General features: G+C 43.1%; 1 protein-coding gene across 2 annotated transcripts in view; it reads left to right on the top strand.

Moving 5' to 3' along the window:
• The window catches only part of ELL (elongation factor for RNA polymerase II), a 52,859-nt gene extending 33,322 nt beyond the window's left edge, over positions 1–19,537 (top strand). For both annotated transcript variants that reach the window (XM_075736400.1, XM_075736401.1), the window contains exons 5-12: positions 1,238–1,491; positions 4,564–4,688; positions 8,076–8,169; positions 11,206–11,707; positions 14,659–14,725; positions 16,702–16,873; positions 17,804–17,848; positions 18,907–19,537. In XM_075736400.1, coding sequence (XP_075592515.1) covers positions 1,238–1,491; positions 4,564–4,688; positions 8,076–8,169; positions 11,206–11,707; positions 14,659–14,725; positions 16,702–16,873; positions 17,804–17,848; positions 18,907–19,011 — 1,364 coding nt within the window. In that variant the 3' untranslated portion in view covers positions 19,012–19,537. The remainder of the gene's footprint in view (positions 1–1,237; positions 1,492–4,563; positions 4,689–8,075; positions 8,170–11,205; positions 11,708–14,658; positions 14,726–16,701; positions 16,874–17,803; positions 17,849–18,906) is intronic.

Below are 19,537 nucleotides of genomic sequence, written 5' to 3'. Positions count from 1 at the left end.
CCATCTCGTCTTAAATCAGCCCTGCCGACGATGGGTCGTACTCACTTGCATCAGCGTGATGCGTAATAAAAAGCCAGGAAATGGGGACTCAGTTATGCAATCTACATTTCAGTAGAATAAACACTGCAGACAATCACCAGTATCTTCAGATGACTCAGTTGAAAACATTGCTTCCTAGCAGCGAAGAATTGCCACGCTGAAATAAACCTCCAAACTTCTTGCATGGATGGTGGATGTTGTTTGTCCTGGTGAAGGTCGCTTTCTTGAACTGACGTGATTATTGATTGCATCTCCATGTTTTAGACCTTGGAACCTACAAATTTTCTTTTTCTGTTTGCTGGTTTTGCCTTTGGTAGCAGAAACCTGCCTTCATGACCTGTGTCTGTGTTCAGAGTAGCCGAATTCTTTGATTTGTTGTTTCGTAAGGGATGTGGGACTTCTGTGAGGGTTCTTCGAAAGGAATGGGAAAATGAATTCTTGTATAATGCCGTCAGAAACCAAGAACCACATTTGGGACGGAGTTGAGGAGGCTGCCTCTGAGGGCTCGAGATGAACTTTTGAGACAGCTTAATGTTCTCACGTATACATAAATGTAATTAGAGGGTGAAACAGTTATTACTGCAATGTGGAAGGGGTTATTCTATTAGAATAGACAGCACACTAATGAATAGGCTAATGTGTCGGTGTTAGACCCCATTCATGGGGCTGTGTTTGGCGGGGGGAGGGGAGGTGGACCCAGCCCCATAAAGTTCCTATTGTTCTAAAAGCAGAAACATCTGCTGGAGTAGCATTTTTGCTGAGATCAGCAGCAGGGAGCCGCTCGTTGACCAGTTCTGCTCTTTCCACTCCGTATTTCGACTCTTCTACATAATAATGCAGAATTTTCTTCTCATAGGGAGGGAAAAAATGGTTAGATTAACCATGGGGATACATGGACTTGGGATAAATGAAAAGCTGGCAAACAAAGAGAGCTTTATGTAGGCTTGCGGCCAATAATTCTCAGGTTTCCAGAGCTTGGTGTTGCTGTTTACTTGTTACAAGCTTGTCACGAATCATAAAACTCATGGGATGCTCGTTCCGGCGGCATATTGGAACGGATGCGGTGTGCTGGTTGTGTTTGTCCTTCATTGTCATCTTCTGCCACTTCAGATGGTTTGATGAACTCCATATATGTGTTGACAGACCACTGGCCTTTGCAAGGTGACTGCTGCAGTTCACTATTCTCATCTCATTTTAGGCAAAAAGGTTCAGGTGCGTAAACCTGCACCAGGAGCTTCCGATGCTGTTCCCTCCAGGAAGCGCCCAACGCCAGTCAACCTTGCCAGTGCAATAAAGAGAGGCAATAGTGCGATTTCTCAGAGACCCTTCAAAGATAGGGTTGTGCACTTACTGGCACTAAAGCCTTATAAGAAACCTGAACTTATTCTCAGATTGCAGAAGGATGGACTTTCTCAGCAGGACAAGGATTTGCTGGACAACCTTCTGCAACAGGTTTGTACTCTGATGAAGGCAACGATTTAGGTAAAGGGATATGTCTTCACAGAATGGTCGTGACTTCTGTATTAGTCTGAACGTAACCTGTGTATCTCAAAGCTGAGGCTGAATGCTTCTTTAAAGGCCGTGTCCGACAGAAGTTCGCAATTCACATCGCTATTTTGCTAGAGGTAGCAGAAGGCCTTCGTGTATACGTCTTGGTTTAGGTGGATGCAACTAAGCTGTATGATTTTGGTTCACCAGATCAGTTACTTTGAGGAACGCTTTTGGCTGGTCGTGGGGGGAATTATGCAACAGAGGATCTATGAGCTGTTTGAATTGTTATAACCTATAAATCGGTTTTATACGTTTTTATTAACGTGGACATAAAGGAACATGTTTTATATTCATACATGTAATGTTTCCTCTGTGAAGGAGAAATATATGTCTCTCCACTAAGCTTTACATCTTTGTATTGTTCAGGCCCATGCCTTTCTTGCTTAGAAGTGCAACTGGTTAGGTGTGAAGATCATGCAGCTTCTTGCAAAGTGTATTATTTGTATGTCAAGCGTGAAAGCTGTCTCCGAGCTGAATCAGTTCTTAACACTTTAGTCATGTTGGAGGTGCCATTTTAGGAATTGCAGTAAATACCTTTATTGCTCTCACAGTGCAAAACACATCATGGATATTTGTTTAAATGCTGCAGCTGCCCTCTTTTGGATTGGATTTATTTTTTTAATTGTTTTTATTCCTTTCTATAGCTGAAGAGTATGAGACAGTGAGGAGTTAGTTTGTCCAAGGGCACAGGGCAGGTCATATTGAAAATGGAGTTATTGCTGGCACAACTGCCTCCTTCCCTAGATTTTAATCCTGTAGCCATTCATTTTCCAGCAGCGCTAGAATTCTTTTGAGCACCCTTTTGAATGCTATAAATAGGTTTAATAGTAGAAATACTATTTCTGATAATCACCTTTTATTGATGTTCTCACAAATCCCTAGCAGGCAAGTGGTGTCTTCGGTAGTGTCCGCAGTGTCAGCCTGATGGGGCTGAACACTGATTTGACTGTAAACGTATTACTCGTAAACTTAATCTCCTCTCAGTGCTACCAAGGCTCCCATCCACAAGCAGACATAGATAAGCTAAAAATTACAGGCTGCATTAAAGCTACATGTCTAAATATGTCTAGGTGTGGGTTTCATTGTGCTTTTGCATCTCTCCTAGGACTCTGTGTTCCTGCTGGCCTTTTTGCCTCGTTTTGCAAGGTTTCTATTTTTGGGAGGCCTGGGGTGGAGCTTGCGGAGTCCCACACCAGCAAAACAAGGAGGTAGCAGCTCCCTGCCTCTGTGCAGAGAAAAATCTGAGTTGTTCTGCCTGGGCTACAAGCCTTGCCGAGCAGCATGTCTCCCGCTGTAGAAAGAGGCAGTAACCGGAGAGATTCTCGGACAGTTTTTGAAAAAGAACCTGTCTTTGCTTTTGTCTCTTGGGCGTGTTTACTGGGATATCTAAATGTAAAACACAGCTCAAATTCTTCTTGTATTTTGGCTCAGGATTTTGGCAAGCTGACAGAACTGAAAGGAAAAACAAAGTGTTCGTCATATAAACTGATAACTCTGCTTTTTATTTTATGCTTATCGGGAGAGCTTTGCTGTATTAGTTCTACAGCTTTTTGCTTTTAAATTCATAGAGGTTTTTAATATTAGGTCATAGTCTCCCTAAAGCAAAAGCAGAGGAATTAACAGCATCTTCAGTTAATTCAAGACTTTCCACTCCTTCACTTGCTTTTCTGAGGCTATTTTACTGCTGTGTGGATAATAGAAATTCATAAGCACAACTGTCTCCTAAATGGAGCGAGCAATGGAGAACACGAATCCTTAAACAGATGCACAGTATCTCCACTGACTGAACAACAGCATCTTCCAGTTTCAAGCGTGATACAGTCAGCTAGAGCAGTGAATTTGGGATGCGGTTGCTGGCTTTGCCGGTTGATCAGCCTGGCCATAGCATTTGGCACCTCCGCATCCCTGTTATAAAAACAAGTGTAAGGCGTTGTTTTCTTTCTAAACTTGCAGTGCTCTACAATCACCTGAGAAGGGTTTGCTAAGACACTATCTGTGAAAGCTTAGTTGGGGCTTTTTGGTTTGTGCTAACATTGTATTTTTCAGATGTGTAACCAGCAGCAAGAAGTAAAATTTTCAGTCTAGCTCTGGAAAGACTGATTAAACTGGGATAACTCTTAACAAGTTGTTTCCATTCTAACACAATTCTGCCGGTTCCAGCAGTGTTTCCTATCCGTGTAGGCACCATACAGAGTTTTGTGGGGAAACTACACCCTACAGAATAGATAAAATGTCACAAAGTTTCTCCTGCAAGTGTACCGAGCTAACTGCCTCAGGTAATTTAGGTGCAATGCTTTATTGTAAAACCATGGGTTATAAACTGGTAATCACAGGTTTTGTTCTTGCCCTGAAGTAGTCCTCGGAAAAGTTTTACGTGAAATCCAGCAGATGATCCCAATGCACTGAACTGCTGCTCAGTGTCATCTGCAAGCTCCCTAATGCATTATATTTGCAAGGCATTCTCTTCACTGCTCCTTGAGAATGTAGCTTTCTGTCCCCTGTTTTACTGGCTTGTTAGTGAGAAATTATCTTCTGACAATTGTTAACTAAGCTATTGCTGCAAGAGTTGCTCTATCAGCTAATAAACTGCACCGTTTTAGCTATTGGACAGATGTGGTAAGTGAACTGCCTGTTCCCACTACGGTTTATTTCCAGGTATTTCCATAAACTGATGTTGTACCTTTCCAGACTAACCAAGCTGAATAATGTGTTTAGATATCACTCGTTTCCCAGTAAAACTGGATATCCTTTGGAAACTTGTAACAAACTATTGCAATAACAAGGCAGAAGGAAAGGCACAGTTTGATTAAATCATCAAAATAACTAGGAAATGCAGCGTAAAGTCTCTACTTGTTCTCTGACGCTACTAACTGCTGCTAAGTCTGCTGAGATTTTACTTACATCTCAGATCTCTTTTGTTAGAAGTGAGAAAATTAAACCCTAACAGTTGTTTGCAAATTACTTTTGTTTCAGGTGGCAAATTTGAGTGCAAAGGACAGCACTTTCACCCTGAAAGATGGCGTATACAAAGAAGTGCAGAAGGACTGGCCTGGCTACTCTGAAGGAGATCAGCAGTTGCTGAAAAGGATACTTGTTCGGTAATTATTCCATCTTCTCTGTAATACCATCTGGAGCTTGAAAATACTGGGCCAGGTCATTTGCTATAAATCAGGGTAACAGAAGTCAGTAGAACTACGGTAAGTTGAGTGTTTGACTTATTTGAACATAAAGTAAATCTGTTTATCATCCAGGCAGCTGTAGAAGTCGACTAAACTTGAATATGAAAGTGGATGCACGCTTCAGATTGTCCTAGGTTGCCTTTAAATCATTATACTAAAAGCTACGGGAAAAACCTGGATGGAGAACAAAAGTTAGAGTTGAAAGTTAATGGTGGTTTCAAATCCTGGGAGATGAATGGATTAAGACAAATTTGTCCAGCTCAACTCTCCATTGAAACACTCCTTTCCTTTTTCCATATCTTCTTGTACATGGCTTCCTGTGCAGACTGCCGTGTTTGTTCAAGGCAAGGAGAGAGACATTACCGTGCAGCCACGTCCCCTCGTTGTCTTGCTCGGCCGCTTCTGTGTTCTGTTCCTGTGGATGTCCGTATTCCTCTAGAGCCGTTTGCTTTGGAGACTTTGCTGCTTCATTTCTGTAGCATTATTTGGTTATTTATTTACTTGGATGTTTTTTCCTTTGTGTTGCAAATTCTGTTAGTATCGCAGTTGCCCTACAAGACTAAGATTTGACGAAGTAAGGGATGCACGAGGCAGTTCTGCAGAATAAGTCCCCTAAAATACATGCTGGTCATCCTGCTGTCCATACACCATAATCCTCACTGTCCAAGGGATACCTGTTCTCGTGTTCCTTCCTGAAAATAGCCCTTAACAGCCATTAGTTGAGAGGATAGCTTTGTCTCATCGGTTGCTAAAGAGTTTTTCCTCTACAGATACTTTTCCTTAGGTGAAGCCTCCAAGCTTGGAAGCTCTTGGCTGGCAGGCAGCAGGGAAAGAGAACGTGTATCTCAGGTTTTTAAAGGAGAATTTTGCTCTGAGTGTTTATATTTCCCCCTCTGGGTTTTCAGTGTGTTTGTACAGATTTTGTAATGCAGATAAAGATTTTCCTTGACTTGTTTTTGAGATTGATTTTTATTGCACTTTCAGTTAAGATTAAGTAGAGCATGCTGTTTGAAGAGTTTCCATGATTTGAAAGCACAGTGGGCTTGGAGATGAGACTTTGTTAAACCAACAGAAACTTGCACTTAAAGTGTTTTGGCATGTCAAAGAAAAATCAGACTCGTTTAAATGGCCTTGATGTTGAATAATAATTAAATGGAAAAATACAACTGCCATGCAATCTTTATGGCTTTCAAAAAAAGTTAATTTTTCCCTGTAGAAAGCAATGTTTACTGCTTTTTGTAGAATTGTGGCATTCAGTTATGTGAAGGTCTAAAAATAGACCTTGGAAAGGATGTATTCAACTGTACAAACAAAGACCCGCTCAGCCAATGCAGGTAACGAGGCTCCAAAATGGAAAAAACATGTAGGGGTTGAAGACAGTAGAAAAACATTCACAAAAAGGGCACAGGCACCAGGCGCAGGACTTCAGCCAGCTGCGGTAGTATGTGTGGTTGCCTAGATCCAGCCAATTGTTAAATGTCCTCTCAGTTTTCAGATCCGGTTGCTGCTCGATGGTTCATCAGCTGCAATAATTAGCACATCTGTAAATATTAAAACTGTATCTAGCAGTGCCTGTGTTAGATTAACTCATTTTTCCTCAAGTTGTTTGTGTTTTCCATCCTTCTTTCACCATTGTAGTGAAATGGTTTTCCGCTGTTAAGAGCGCTGCTGAATTGAAAGTCGTCATCTTTCATTCCCTTTTTTTAAATCCATAATTAACGTGTTAGGAGATGTGACAAGGTTGCTCAGTCTAGTCAAACAGCATCCAAAAAGCCACTTTCACTGCAGTGTTTATGGAATATCACTGTTCCCCTTCCTGTTTTCACAGTCTTGGAGTACTTTTCTTGAGTTGATCCCTGGCTGTTGAGACTGTTCGAAATAGAAATTAAACAAAGCAGCAACTGAAGCCAGAAACTGCAGGCACCTAAATGTTGCTGCAATATGACCGAAGGTTCAAGCTCAGGTTAAAAGAAAATCTTGTAAAGTTGTGGGCTCTATCTCTGAAATAATCTTCCCAATGTTTGAAAAATATGTGCGCGCTTTAAAGCTGATTATAGCCTCTTGTGGAAGAAGTTAGACGTTGCTTATTTAGGCTGTACAGCTGGTGACAAAATGACTGCAGAGCTAGTTTATTAAAACCTTTAACCCTGATTTTTTTTTTTTTTAGCTTGACAGCTGCAACTTGATGCAACAGTAGTTTTTCCGGGGTGATTAATAGACAGCAATCTGGCTGGTGTCGGAAGAGTAGGGCAAAGCTGGTACGCTGTGAAACTTTACTCTGAGATCAGGAGAGCCCCTTGGGCGGTGGGGAGCAGAGATACCCAGCGTGAATGTGAATTAACACGCTTACGTGATTAGAATGACTTGCGTTGTATGTTTTCGCTACAAGAGGTTTCTATTGTTTGTCGAATACTGCAAATAAAGAGCAGAGTAGCGCTATTTTGCATGATGCAATTTAAAAGTACTATTATGACGCCCGAAATGTAAATCCTAGTGGATCAATAATACTGTAACGGTTCCTGTTATAATCCTGCTTTTCCTGGACCCAGAGGGGCTTGCTTCTGAAAGAGGACTGCTGTTCCTGTAAAATGTTGCTTCAATGGTGCTAATGAGTTGGAGTACTTAGTCCTCAACATCCAAATTTGAGTTTTGTCCCCTTTTCAGTGTGCTTGTTTTCTGAATTTTCTTGTGAAGGCAATTTTAACTGGGTGAGACAAAATCATCAGAAATTAGTTTAAATACTGTCTTGTTTATTAAGCTGTATTTCAAGCAGTAGCTAGAATATATCTCCCACACACTTTAATGTTCAATGCCAGCTTTTACTAATCTGTGTATGGATCATTTTTATGAGGTTGTAAGTTATTTATTGGAATACTGAAGTCACCAGGTCAAGAGAAAAGAGGTAAAACTGTCAGAAAATCAGTTCTGTCCTCAGTAAGGAGTTCTCTCGTGTGTCTGATAGCTCAGCCTGCCTCCTCCCTCCCTCCCTGCCACAACCCCAGCAGTGGCAGTCCAAGGTGTTACCTCCCTTCATGGAGAATTACAAAAAACATGGGAAGGCAAGAAAGAGATAAGCAATTACCATATGTTGTCGATTGATATTTTTCTGTAGTAGTTTCTTCTTCCTAGATTTTTGTCCGAGATCGAAACTGCCTGAAAGTGCCTGACCGAGCTGCTTTCATGGCATCTTCAAGCAGTCAGAATTTGAGCCCACAAAAGGGCTCATTGCTCTGCAGGAAGATTTGAAATACCATCTGTTGGCTTGTCAAGCATGGGCTTTGAACAGCTCTAAATTCTGTTTTTCAGGAAACTCTGTCAGCCACAGAACAGTGGTTTTCAAGGAGAAGCGCCTTCCCTGAGTCCACCAAAAGACAATGTGAACTCCAGCTCTCCTCCTCAGGTAGGTGATCCCTCTCCAAGGGTGCTGGGTCCGGTTAGCGCAGAGCCAGCAATTGGATCCATCTGCTCTTGATGGAGGCAGTTGCTGGACGTAGGTCCAGGCTGAGCTGTTCTGTCTGCACGCTGCAGTCACCTGCTGCTGGAGGCTGTTAGGTCAATAGGTTGTTTGGGTTGGTTTTTTTTTTTTTCCATTTTATTAAGTTAGAATCTAATTCTGGGTTTCCTCAGCATCTGCTTCTCCTCTGGATGTGGTTCAGTGACAGCCTATGGGGAGGATCTCTGACAGTGTGTCTTAGGTTTAGTTTTAAGGGCTAAATTTTTTTCACAGTGCCTACATCCCTCTTGGAGTTCCTGGGAGAATGAGCTTGTGTTTTACTCATTACTAATAATTGACTGGAACGAAGCAGTAATAAGTAGCTCCCAAACACGGTTGAGTTATTAAAAACCTTGACCTTTTGCAACCTAATTGCCGTGACAGATCAGGGACAGGTTGGTCTGCTCTTTGATTTGTTCAGATGCCAGTGCGTAGCACTCTGAAAAGTACGTTTGACTGTGTTTTTCATAAGAAACTACAAAGGAGCTGCATTTGCTTGTGTGTTAATCAGAGTCTGTCCCACTCTTCTTAGTATCACTTAGCACAGGCTTTTCTTGCTAGCATTGTGAAATACCAGCTTCCCTTCTCTGCTGTGGGTCAGCCCAGACAAGTTGAGTATTTGTTCTCCTCCTGCCAATGGAATGTGTAATGCCTACTTGTCTGGACAGACGCACTGAGGATTAGTGGCAAAGAATATTAGCAGGTAAAGAAATTATGTGCTTTCTGGCAGTGAGAGGGAGGCAATTCTCTATTAAGAACAAGAACTCTGCAACTTGTTTGCCAGGTAGCTAATTCCAAATCCTCTTCTGCTCTGCTGTGGGCATGTTCCTGGTGAATAAAGAATGATCCCCGTCGTTCGAGTTAGCTTGAAAAGACACAATGCTGTTAAGAAAAACACAAGGCTAGCCTCTTAAGCTGATTCTGAAAAAATGTAGGTTGAAAAATCATCTTGCTTCTGGCTGTACATATTTTGAAAGACACAGAGGTCTATAGAGGGTGTTTCTGGTCTCTTGAGGTGATCCAGCTGAAACTTTGGGTGGTTGATTGATTTGGATCTAGAAAAGGCTAGTGCAATGGGGGCAACCGAACATGGAATATAAATGCTTCTAGCAGTGTGTCTAACATGGCTTGTGTCAGACAGTAAACCACAGACAGCTTTTTTTTTTGGTAAGCCATCTTTTTTTTTTTTATACTCTATAGCTGTAGTTTCTATTTAGAGAAGGTATACCGGCTAATGGTGGCAGTCCCAGCAGAGGACTGGGATTTGGTAGCCTGGAATGCAGCATATTTTGGGAAAGTTCAGTTATGGAAGGCAGGCAGGTAAAGAAAAAGGTTGGTCTGGTAATTCTAAGGAAGCACAGCAGAGCAGGTATGGCATGTGTATACCACCTCATAGCGAAAGAGGTAAAGTCGGTGAAGATGGTATTTGTTGGCTTTGGAGAAGGGTGGGTAACAGATGGCAGTGTTTTGATCTGTTGCTTGTTCTGAGAGCTGTAGCCAAAGTGAACGGCCCCTGCTTTTGGGAGACGGAGGCTGCTTGTGTTCTGCTGCGAAGGCTGTCGGTGATGTTGCAAAGCCGGTTCGACGTGCTGTCCTTGCCCCTTGAGCTCTGCGGCAGTATGAGCAGCTCCTGTTTGTAATTACCTTGACAGGTGGAAAGGATTCCTGCCACCACGCAGTGTCCTTGAGACCCGTGGAGTTAGCAAAGAAATATATTAACTGGGGGGCAAAAGGGCCGAATTGGTGGCTCCCTGACAAAGCAGCTGTGCATCCAGCTGCACTTCTGTGATGGCATAAAATTTCCATTTGCAAACACATCACAGCCCTGCCTGAGACATAAAGAAAACAATAAAATATCCAAAAGAAATAACCAGAACTATTGCTTGTTTTCCTCTGGGCACTAAATAATCTTTCCTCAGAGTTTCTGCAGCCCTGTGCTGCCAGGCAGGCACACACCGCTGCACTAGTGCCTGTCCAAGGTAATTCTGGCTGGCTCAGGCTGGACCGAGCCTGACAGCCGTAGTTCTGGCTCTGCGTTGAGCTCTTCTCTCTGCTGACGCAGGGGTTCTTCCATGGTGCAGCTAACCCGGAGCCTATAGACAGCTGCTTACTAGGAGATATGGGGGCAGTGAGCTTCTCCAAGCCCTCTACTGTCCACGGAGGGCTGATGGGGACAGTTGGGAACCTCTACACTTACTTAAGGGATATTCAGGTCACGTCAGCCTGTGTGACATGGCTTTTAAAACTGCTGCGAATGTCCTCTTTTGTCTTAAATTCTCAGAACTTGATGCTTTCTCGCCTCTTCTGGGAAATGCCTCTTTCTTGAGGAGAGGAAGGAGTGGTTTTGCAAGGGTAAAGTTGTTGAGCACAGCGTTGGTAAAAGCAGTTGGGAATGAAAAGCAGAACTTGTGAATCCCTCCTTGCTCTGGAGGTCTGAGCATGTCTTTCCTTTGCAGGGACTTTGAGGTGCTCTAAATGTCATGGCACAACCAGAAGAGATGACAGATGTTTTTATGGTGTTTCCATTCTCTGCGGAGTGGCTGGGATGGGGGTATGACAAAGGACAGGGTTTTATTTCTGAAGGGCTAGATGTGAAATAGTACGCAATGAGAGCAGGCTGGGTTGTGTGGCTGGAGGATGAATAGTGCTGGAGATGGAGAACTGCTGATGGGATGGTGGGTTTCTGTAAGCTCTCCCACCGAGCTGTGGGCTCCATAGTGGCTGTTGGGATTGTTGGGAAGCGGATTGCGGTCAGCTTCTGTAGGAGCCTGTGTCCAGGACCGGCCCCTGAGCAGGGACACTTGCGGGCAACTGTGTTGATAGCAGGGCTCCTTTTCTGGGAATACTCCCTGGTTTTCTGGTATTGCACCACCACCTAGTGGTAACAGCATCCAAAACTCTGCCCTCTAGGCTTCAAGGTTTTTTTTCCTTTTTCCTCCTTAGAAACGATCCCAACCTCTGGAGTTTATCGATCCCCTGGCCAACAAAAAGCCCAGGATCTCGCATTTGGCTCACAGAACTCAGCCCACTTTCAACGGGAAACTGAATTCCTCCAACGGGAAGGACGTCCCTACCCCTGCCCCTGCCCTGCCGCCGGCTGTCCCGGAGTCAGTGAGCTCCAGCTCCAGCCTCCCGGTGCTGGAGCTGCCGAGGCCTCACGATCCCCTTTCGGATGTCAGCAATGACCTGACTCACAATGGCAGAGACTGTGAGAACCCGGAGACGGCTGACAGACTGACTCATCCTTTGTCAACAGACTGTCCTCAAACGAGCAAGCACAATTGCAGCTCGTATGTAAAAACCAAGAAAAAATCCAAAAAGCACAAAGACAAGGAAAAGGAGAGAAAGGAGAAGAAAAATGAAGAGAAATGCAAAGAGGAGAAGCAGGACTGTGAAGTAATAAAAAATGCTGACTTAGTTAGTGTTCCCCAGGAACAGGTCACAGGTATGTATGGTCCAAGACACCCTCCTGTATGGCTTGTACTAAGATAATACTGGTATCGGCTGTGTGTAATTTCTGCTCTAAATCCATTTGAGGAAAGAGGTTGTGTGTCCACTTGCAGAGACCTTGTGGTTAACGAAATAATATCACTGTCCCTACCTACAAATCAACAGATGCGCTTCCTCTCAAAAGAGAATATCAGGTTTTTCCTGTTTAACCTTTCATGCTGTTTGGAACTGCCTCTGACCGTGTCATGTTTCTCCTTGTTAAATTAAAAGCTGTATTAATATATGGGGATGAAAGGCAGACATCAAGATCTCTTGGAAAAAGCAGTGCTGCTTTGATTACTTACGGCTTTTCTACTTGTGTTTGGTATTGTGATGACTGTTGTATTGATTTTTAACTTGGTAACGAAAAGTTAGTCACAAAAGCTTTTAATATTGGATACAAAAGAAATGATAGATAAGTCTTGTGATAAATGCTGTTAAAGCAGTATACAACCAGCTCTTTCAAGCTGAAAGAGCTGCTTTGTTGTATCCCACAATTACTCTGAATTTATTTTTTCAGGGACTAACACAACGGTGAATCTGTTACCCATTGAGATGTGATGAAAATGTTTTCCATCAAACCAGTATATTTCTAAGTCGGTTCTACATGCTCTTAGAAGTTAGAGCAGAGAATATACGTTGGCTAATCCGATCCGTTCCCTTGCCAGTGCCTTCAGCTTTCCTGTTTTCTGCTGGTTTGTTAGACTTTCTTATGGCTCCCTGGAGCGGTGGGACTTCCCCTGCAACCACTAGGAATATTGTAGTCTTGATCTGTTGTTAAATTTCTTTTTGGATCTATCTTGTTTTCTTCTGCCCTGTTCCTACTTTCTGACACTGTTCCTCTTCATGCTTGGTGTATGAAAATCATCCAGTTTTGGCTTAAAAGGGACAGTAACTCGAAAAACTAATTTGTTGAATTCCTGGAAAGGGAGAGCTTCCCGAGGCATCAGGATTAATGCGATATTAGCTCTCATCTTCCCCACAGTCTCTGTAGCACCTACAAAAGGCATTTTGATTGTTCACCAGTGATTTTTAATGACAGTCCATAGTCCCGATCATTGTGTGGCACAGCAGAACCATGCTCTTCAGATACTTTCATCTTTTGTGTCAATCTTAGTTTTTTCTGTGAATGTTGCTTTTTCTTCCCAGTATATCTTGTCTTGAATGGTAGTGGATAGATACACACACACGCTTTCTCTCTATATATGTTTTTGTCAGTATTTATTATAAATACCCTGAATTCTTTCTTCATGAAGTTGCTGACCTCTTATCACCTCTTCCGCTTTGCTTTAAAAACAGTTTAATGACTGGCTCTTTGTTAATTAGTAGGAGTCGGGTTTTATTCCTGCTGCACCACTGATGTACGCAAGGTAACGAATCCGAGCTGGGCTTGGGAGTAATCATAAACAGGATGTGGTCAGTGGCTGCTTGCATCTGAATTGGGATCTTTTTCCTCTCTGCCTTATTTCATGTGGATAGCGTGGGCCTAATCCTGCTCCTTTTGTCTGCAGCAAGTGGCCGACCGACTTCTCCAAGTCCCCCTTGGGCCAGGGGCTGCAGGGAAGCAGAGTTTCTCTCTGGAGGTTTGTTCAAGAGGCTGTGGAGGGACCTTTGGGGTCCTTTCAGCAGTCAGTAGGTGGCACTCATAGGCAAAATAAACCTCCTTTTCTCCCTGTCTGCTCCACAATCTTCCTTACCCATGTTCTGCATCTTTCATGCTGGTGGTCAGGTAAGGACAAAAGCAGAATTGACTGCAAACGTCTACAGTAGGAATTCGAGACTGAGTGTTGATAATTACACTGTTTTTTCTGCAGTTCTTCCATTGCGCTCAGGAATTCAGAGAAAAATCAATTTTTTAAAAAGATATAATTAGGGTATTGCTTTTACATGCCTGTGTTTGTTTATTGGGCATTTCATGGTCCCTACAGTTTATCTGGGATAATAATTCTGAAGTAGTAGTGTAGGTGAGCGTAGGGATGGGTGAGGCTTGGGGCTCGCACGTACCTTTCCTGTGCATCTGGGGAAATGCAATCAAGGTACCACTTGCTCTAAGTTACAGACTTGGAAAGAAGAAACAGTTTTGTGAAGCGTCTGAGTTAAATCCTGTGCAGCCTTCTTCATTTGTGCCTTCTCCTGCCTCTTATTTTGCTGCCTTCTCATGGACGCAGTTGGCTTTCTGATTAGGACTTCCAGTATAAAACACATTTTATGAGAAATATCCCTTTGCAAGCCTGTGTCTGACTGCTTTCTTCCTCCAAACTAACAGCGCAGTGTTTGGTTTATGCTGAGGATGGGGTCTGGTTTAGGCTCACGTTCAGAATCCCGTTCCTCTTGAGGTCTTTGGTCCCTTCACTGAAACTCCTAAACATTCTTAGTTGAGCCTTGCTTGATTCACGTTTCTTCATCGAGCAGAGAGCACTTTGATTTTTCTACAGGGCAGTAGGGCTATGTGAAGAAAAAGCTGTATGCCTTATAAACCTGTCTGTTGTACCCTAGAGTATTAACAGTAGGAATAGTAGGAAACTATATCGTGTAGAATCAGGAGAAAAGAATGTGCACCTTGCTTGGCGCTCTGTTCTGCGCAACTGGACTCATTAATTTGTTTAGCAATGGTGATACCAGTGTTATCCCTCCCTGCAGGCAGTGTTTATAAACCAATTAAGTTTTTGTGCTGCTCAGTGCATTGGCTAATGTTGATACTGTTTTTCTGACAGACAAATATTAGAGAAGCCTTGAAGTTTCACCCACCTTATTGTGGATCTTCTATCTTTGTCAGTTCAAAGCAAAACCAGAAATCCTTTAGAATTTGATAGACCGTATATTGCAAATAAGTTTATGAATTTGAAGTTTAATTGCATAGAACTTTAAAGTTTAAGGATGTCTATAAACAAGTCTTTATTTTTTCAGGTTTAAATGGAACATGCAATAATTCTAGTGTACCAACATCAACTTCAGAAATGCCAGATTATTTATTGTAAGTATATTTATCAGTTGCTTCATCGCTTTGGGATCATGTTTCAAGCTACAAATCGCAATGTAGTGGGAATTTTGTTGGACTTTATTGTTACTCGATATAACTTTGTAAGGTGGGTTTAAAAAAAAGAAAGAGTAAATCCAACTTTGCAGATAGTTCCGGAGACTAAACTTGGTACCAGATCTGTTCTTTACCTCCTCATGGAGTTCAATGTTACCTTCCTATAAACCAATTCTTAAAGTACTTCAAGAAACATTGCATACCTTGAAGGGCTTTGAAAGGATTACATATCTCCATGTTACAATTGGAAACTTTTGAGAGGAAATTATCTGCTTTAATGCTGTGAGAGACAGGGCAAGAAAGGATTTTGAGAGGTTAGCTAATTCTTCCCCTGTTCAGAGCCAAGATCATCTGCATAAACTAGTGAAATAGTCTTCATGGGAAGGTTATAACCCATGGGTTAGGATGCGAGTTGTTTCACCTCTTGACTTTTTAATCAGATCCCCTTGAGGTTAATTAAACAATATACTTGTCTGCTGAAGGACAAAAATCCCTGTGCATAAAGCCAAACCTGTTACAGACAAAGCTTTGTGACAGCGAAGAAGGGTAGCTGTGGGTGATGTTCCCTGCGTACGTCTCAGCCAGGGTTTTTAACACCATCAGATCTGGTTTGGCTATGCTGTGATCACTCGGAGGGAAGAGATGGAGGAGGCGGCAGTGGTGGCATCCACTCTTGGCTGTGCAGGAGCAGTCTCTGGAGTTGACTAGAGGATAGATAGGGTTCTTGTATGGTTACAGAACTGTGGTTTGCTGGGCTGTAGGAACTATATGAACTGCTTTGAGTTGGCATTTCTAGTACCATTCAGAAGAATACAGATGGCTGGGGTTTTTTTTTTTTCGTACAGCAAATGTGCTGATCCCTCCTATTGAGGGATATTGCAGCTCCTCAGTCCACCTCCAAAGAAATCCTGTAAGGTTTATGAACTTCTGGAAGCTCTGTTGTCTCCCCTTTTGGCATGATCTGACTGTTTTGATGGTCAGCTCCTTTAAATTATAAGAGCTGTCACTGCCATTTTGATCACAGAGGCATATGTTTCGTACCAGTGAGGACAACTTCCTTATCTCATAGTAGCGTATCCTTTGTAGATGCTTATTTATACCAACCCCTAGCAAGGAATTGGTTCTTAAACGCGCTCTAGCCTTCCAGTTAACAGAGTGGAAGTTTTCCCTTAATTTGATATCTAAGTTAGTTTATGTGTGCTCATGTACTGAGCTGGCACCGCTGCAGACAGTGTAAGGTGGCAAATTAGAGTCATCACCTACAAAGAGGTGAGTTTTGTCATCAGAGAGGAATGGCGCTGGGCTTTCTGCAAACTGTCAGGTTTAACGGTTTTTTCTTGAGCTGAATAACTTTCAAAGGGCCTCAAAACACGAGATTTTGCGTTCAATTCACGTTGGCTATCTTCCGAAGGTAGCGGAGATACATTCAGTCTATTCAACATGGTTTCTCTTCGTACTGTGAGCATTTTGCAACGATAGCTGAATGCTTTTTGTGTTCCTTTAAAGACTCTTTACACTGGAAGCATCGTATTCCTGCTGTTCCAAGGTCTGGCACAGATGCAGAACTCCATGTTCTGCAGGACAGCAGGAGTTAGAAAAGCAGTAGCAGTGCTATCTGAATGTCCTCCTACACCCTCAGCTGCTCCCAGGCTTGGGCTGTACCTGCATATTCCACCCTATCTGGCATAGATAGGAGATTTTTGAGAGCAAACACTGTCTTGTTTTACACAGCAGAGGTCAAGGCAATAATCCCAACGGTTACCTTCATGCTACTGTAATGCAAATCTTAAGAGCCTCTATTTGCTTTCAAATGCAGTCACCTGGTAGACTTGGCATCCTGGTTTTGACATTGCAGTGTTCGTGCTGTCTGGAGAGAAGACTTACTAAACCAATTAACTAAATTATTCTCCCTCCAGAAAATATGCAGCCATTTCCTCTTCGGAGCAGCGTCAGAGTTACAAAAATGACTTCAATGCAGAATACAACGAGTACAGAGACTTGCACGCTCGGATAGAGAGGATAACTCGACGGTTTACGCAGTTAGATGCCAAGCTGAAGCAACTTTTGCAGGGCTCTGAAGAATACAAGGTAGAAACAGAAATCTGTCTTTCAAAAAGCTATTTCCTCAAGTGGCGATGCTACAGCTCGTTTTAATCACTCTGTACGCAGGGCTGTTTGGGATGGGTTGGTGTCTAAAACATACTGCCCAGAGCCCCAAACTGGTGGATGTGGAACGTGCACACAGCTGACAGCTTTGTAGACTGTTCTTAAAACAGCTCTGTGTTCTTTCGTTTTCAAGCTGGAGCACACATCATGGTACTTGTTGACAAGGAAAGGCCTCAGTGAGACAATTGGCGTCTTTAGCCAAAAGCTGCTGGAAGCTATTAGTGTATCCCAGCCAGAAAACTCATATTCGCACATATGGTAGCGTATCGGGGCTGGAAGGGGAGTTAGTACGGGGTCATCTGTTTCTCTGGAATCTTTGATCTTAATAATGTAGCGTTATTCGACTTGTCAGACTGATTTTAAAAGAGCTTTAACTATTCATTATCTTGAGAAAGTAAGTCTCATTGAGTATAATAAACAGATTTTTACAGAGCACCTATTGTACTAAGCACTGTTTCCTCCCTCAAACATCCTTCCCCTCTCTTTGAGAAATTCAGTGATGCCTCACCGAATTATTTTTATATCTTGGGGAAAAATTAGTCTGAGCTTTGGAGGAAATATCAATTACCCTGCCAGCCCAAGTGCCTGTTTCAGGTAGTTCTCATGGCTGGGGAATGGGGCCTGATCCTTCCAGTGCTTCTGGTGGCAGCACCAGTATAGGAATGGAGTCAGTGAGGCTGGGTAGCCATCAGATCTCACGGGGGGGGGGGAAGTCGTGGAGGGGGTGGATTTGTTTGGGTTGGTATTTAGAAGAAATGTGTACATTCAACTGTCAGTAAATGGTTGCCTACTGCGGTAGGTTGCAGGACTGTTGGTTCGCTTGAAAACAATAAGCTGTCTTTTCCTTTTTAGACCATCCATGATCAAATTTTACAGGAGTATCGGAAAATTAAAAAGGTAAGTAAAAAAAAAAAAAAACCTACAAAAAAGGCTCTTGGGTGGCGCCCCTAGTGCGACTGAAAGAGATGGGTACTTGCCAAGTGAAAAACCCAGTCTCTGAAGCTTCATAGCAGATTGTTGTTCAGCTCGAGCTTGTCCAAAACGTGATCCCTTCCCAATTCAGAGAGGATTTGTGGGGACTTGAGGCTGCTCCTTGGATCCTGGGTAGCATTCAGTTGCCTTAGTGGTGTGCTAGGCCAAGAATGAATGTGTTAAATTAGTGCTTTTATCCCGTCAAGTGAGAGAACAGTTTGTATTTGGGATGCACGGGCTAAGTGATAACATGATCCTCTGGGTCTTGGGGTCTGCTGGTATATTTGGCATGATTTGAGCGCAGTCTCTAGTGTGAGTTGCTTGGGTACATAGTCCCCTGCGGGGCTCAGCATGGTTTTTTGGTGTGTGGGGCACGCAGAATGCTTTACATCTCTGTATGTATATATAAAGCATCAGTTGTTGACTGGAGGGATTTATGGTGTAGCTGGATGAGGTAGAAATGCCAAGGCAGGCAGGGGCATCCATACACCAGGGGTAGGGTTTGTTTTGGTTTTTGTTTTTTTTTAAATCTACAAATATGGCCCTGAACTCTGCTGTCCCTGAGGGATTTTTGGAGCTTTTTGAAGGGATTCCCTGCGTGTTCTAAGTTCAGCTTTGGTTTAAAGCTCCCAGGCTTGCACAATTCAGTGCTAGTGTGGGGGCAAAGGGCAGGCGAGGTTTGCTGGAAGCTGAGGTGTGGCCCAGCTGCCCCGAGTTAGACTGAGCCTTGCTCAAGGTGCACTCCTTTCCCTGTGACGAGGCTCCTGGAGCTGGGTATCCATGAAAAGCAATTTTGTTCTTTGCCTCATTTGAAAAGAGGAGGCCCATTTTAAATGGGTATCTACTCCTCTAGCTTGAAGAGCTTCATTCCTTGGTCGTGTATTTATGGTCTGAGGTCCGATAGCTGTGTCTGAGTTCAGCATAGGTGTCCCGAGTTCTGAACAATTGCCTTCCATCACTGCATTTTCATTTTTTCTTTACAGACTAACCCCAATTACAGCCAAGAGAAGAACCGCTGCGAATACCTCCACAACAAACTGGCTCATATTAAAAAACTGATAGCAGAGTATGACCAACAGCAGTTTTAGCTGGCACTAATCTGGACTCAGTAGGGCAAAAAAGTCACCTGGACGTTACGTTCCCTTTTATACAACTAGATTCCTTTCAGAGACGAGCATTAATTCCTCGTGGTTGAAGAATTTGGGGATTACTTACGATGCCGAATCTGTCATGTCTGTGTCTGAGCCGGGCTGCAAGCCCTGTGCCTGACACGGTCCTCTCGAGTTTTAGCCTCTCTGAATGTTGGAATGTAACAAATGGAAAAAAAAAAAAAAAAAAAAAAAACCTCCTTATTTGAAGCCAGCGTTTGACACTTAAGGGAAAAGTTGCCTAAAGTGAACGAAGCTCCCAAAGGTTAAGAATCAGTAGTTTTCATGGATTAAAGTTTGGCATGAAGTGTAATTACCCCTGGCCCAGGTCCACTGGGTTACAAATTGTCCAAATGGTGAGGAACTGGAATGCTGCTAGGTTACCTCCTTCTCTGGCACCTGCGACTGTTCATATGCAAGCTGTCTGCTCTACATGGCACCGTGTTAAATACACCAAGTACCCAGA

The sequence above is a fragment of the Balearica regulorum genome, chromosome 26 (genome assembly GCF_011004875.1).
Source record: "Balearica regulorum gibbericeps isolate bBalReg1 chromosome 26, bBalReg1.pri, whole genome shotgun sequence".
Taxonomy (NCBI): Eukaryota; Metazoa; Chordata; class Aves; order Gruiformes; family Gruidae; genus Balearica; species Balearica regulorum.
Note: the sequence above shows the minus strand (reverse complement) of the source record. Positions and strands in the feature narration are given on the sequence as shown.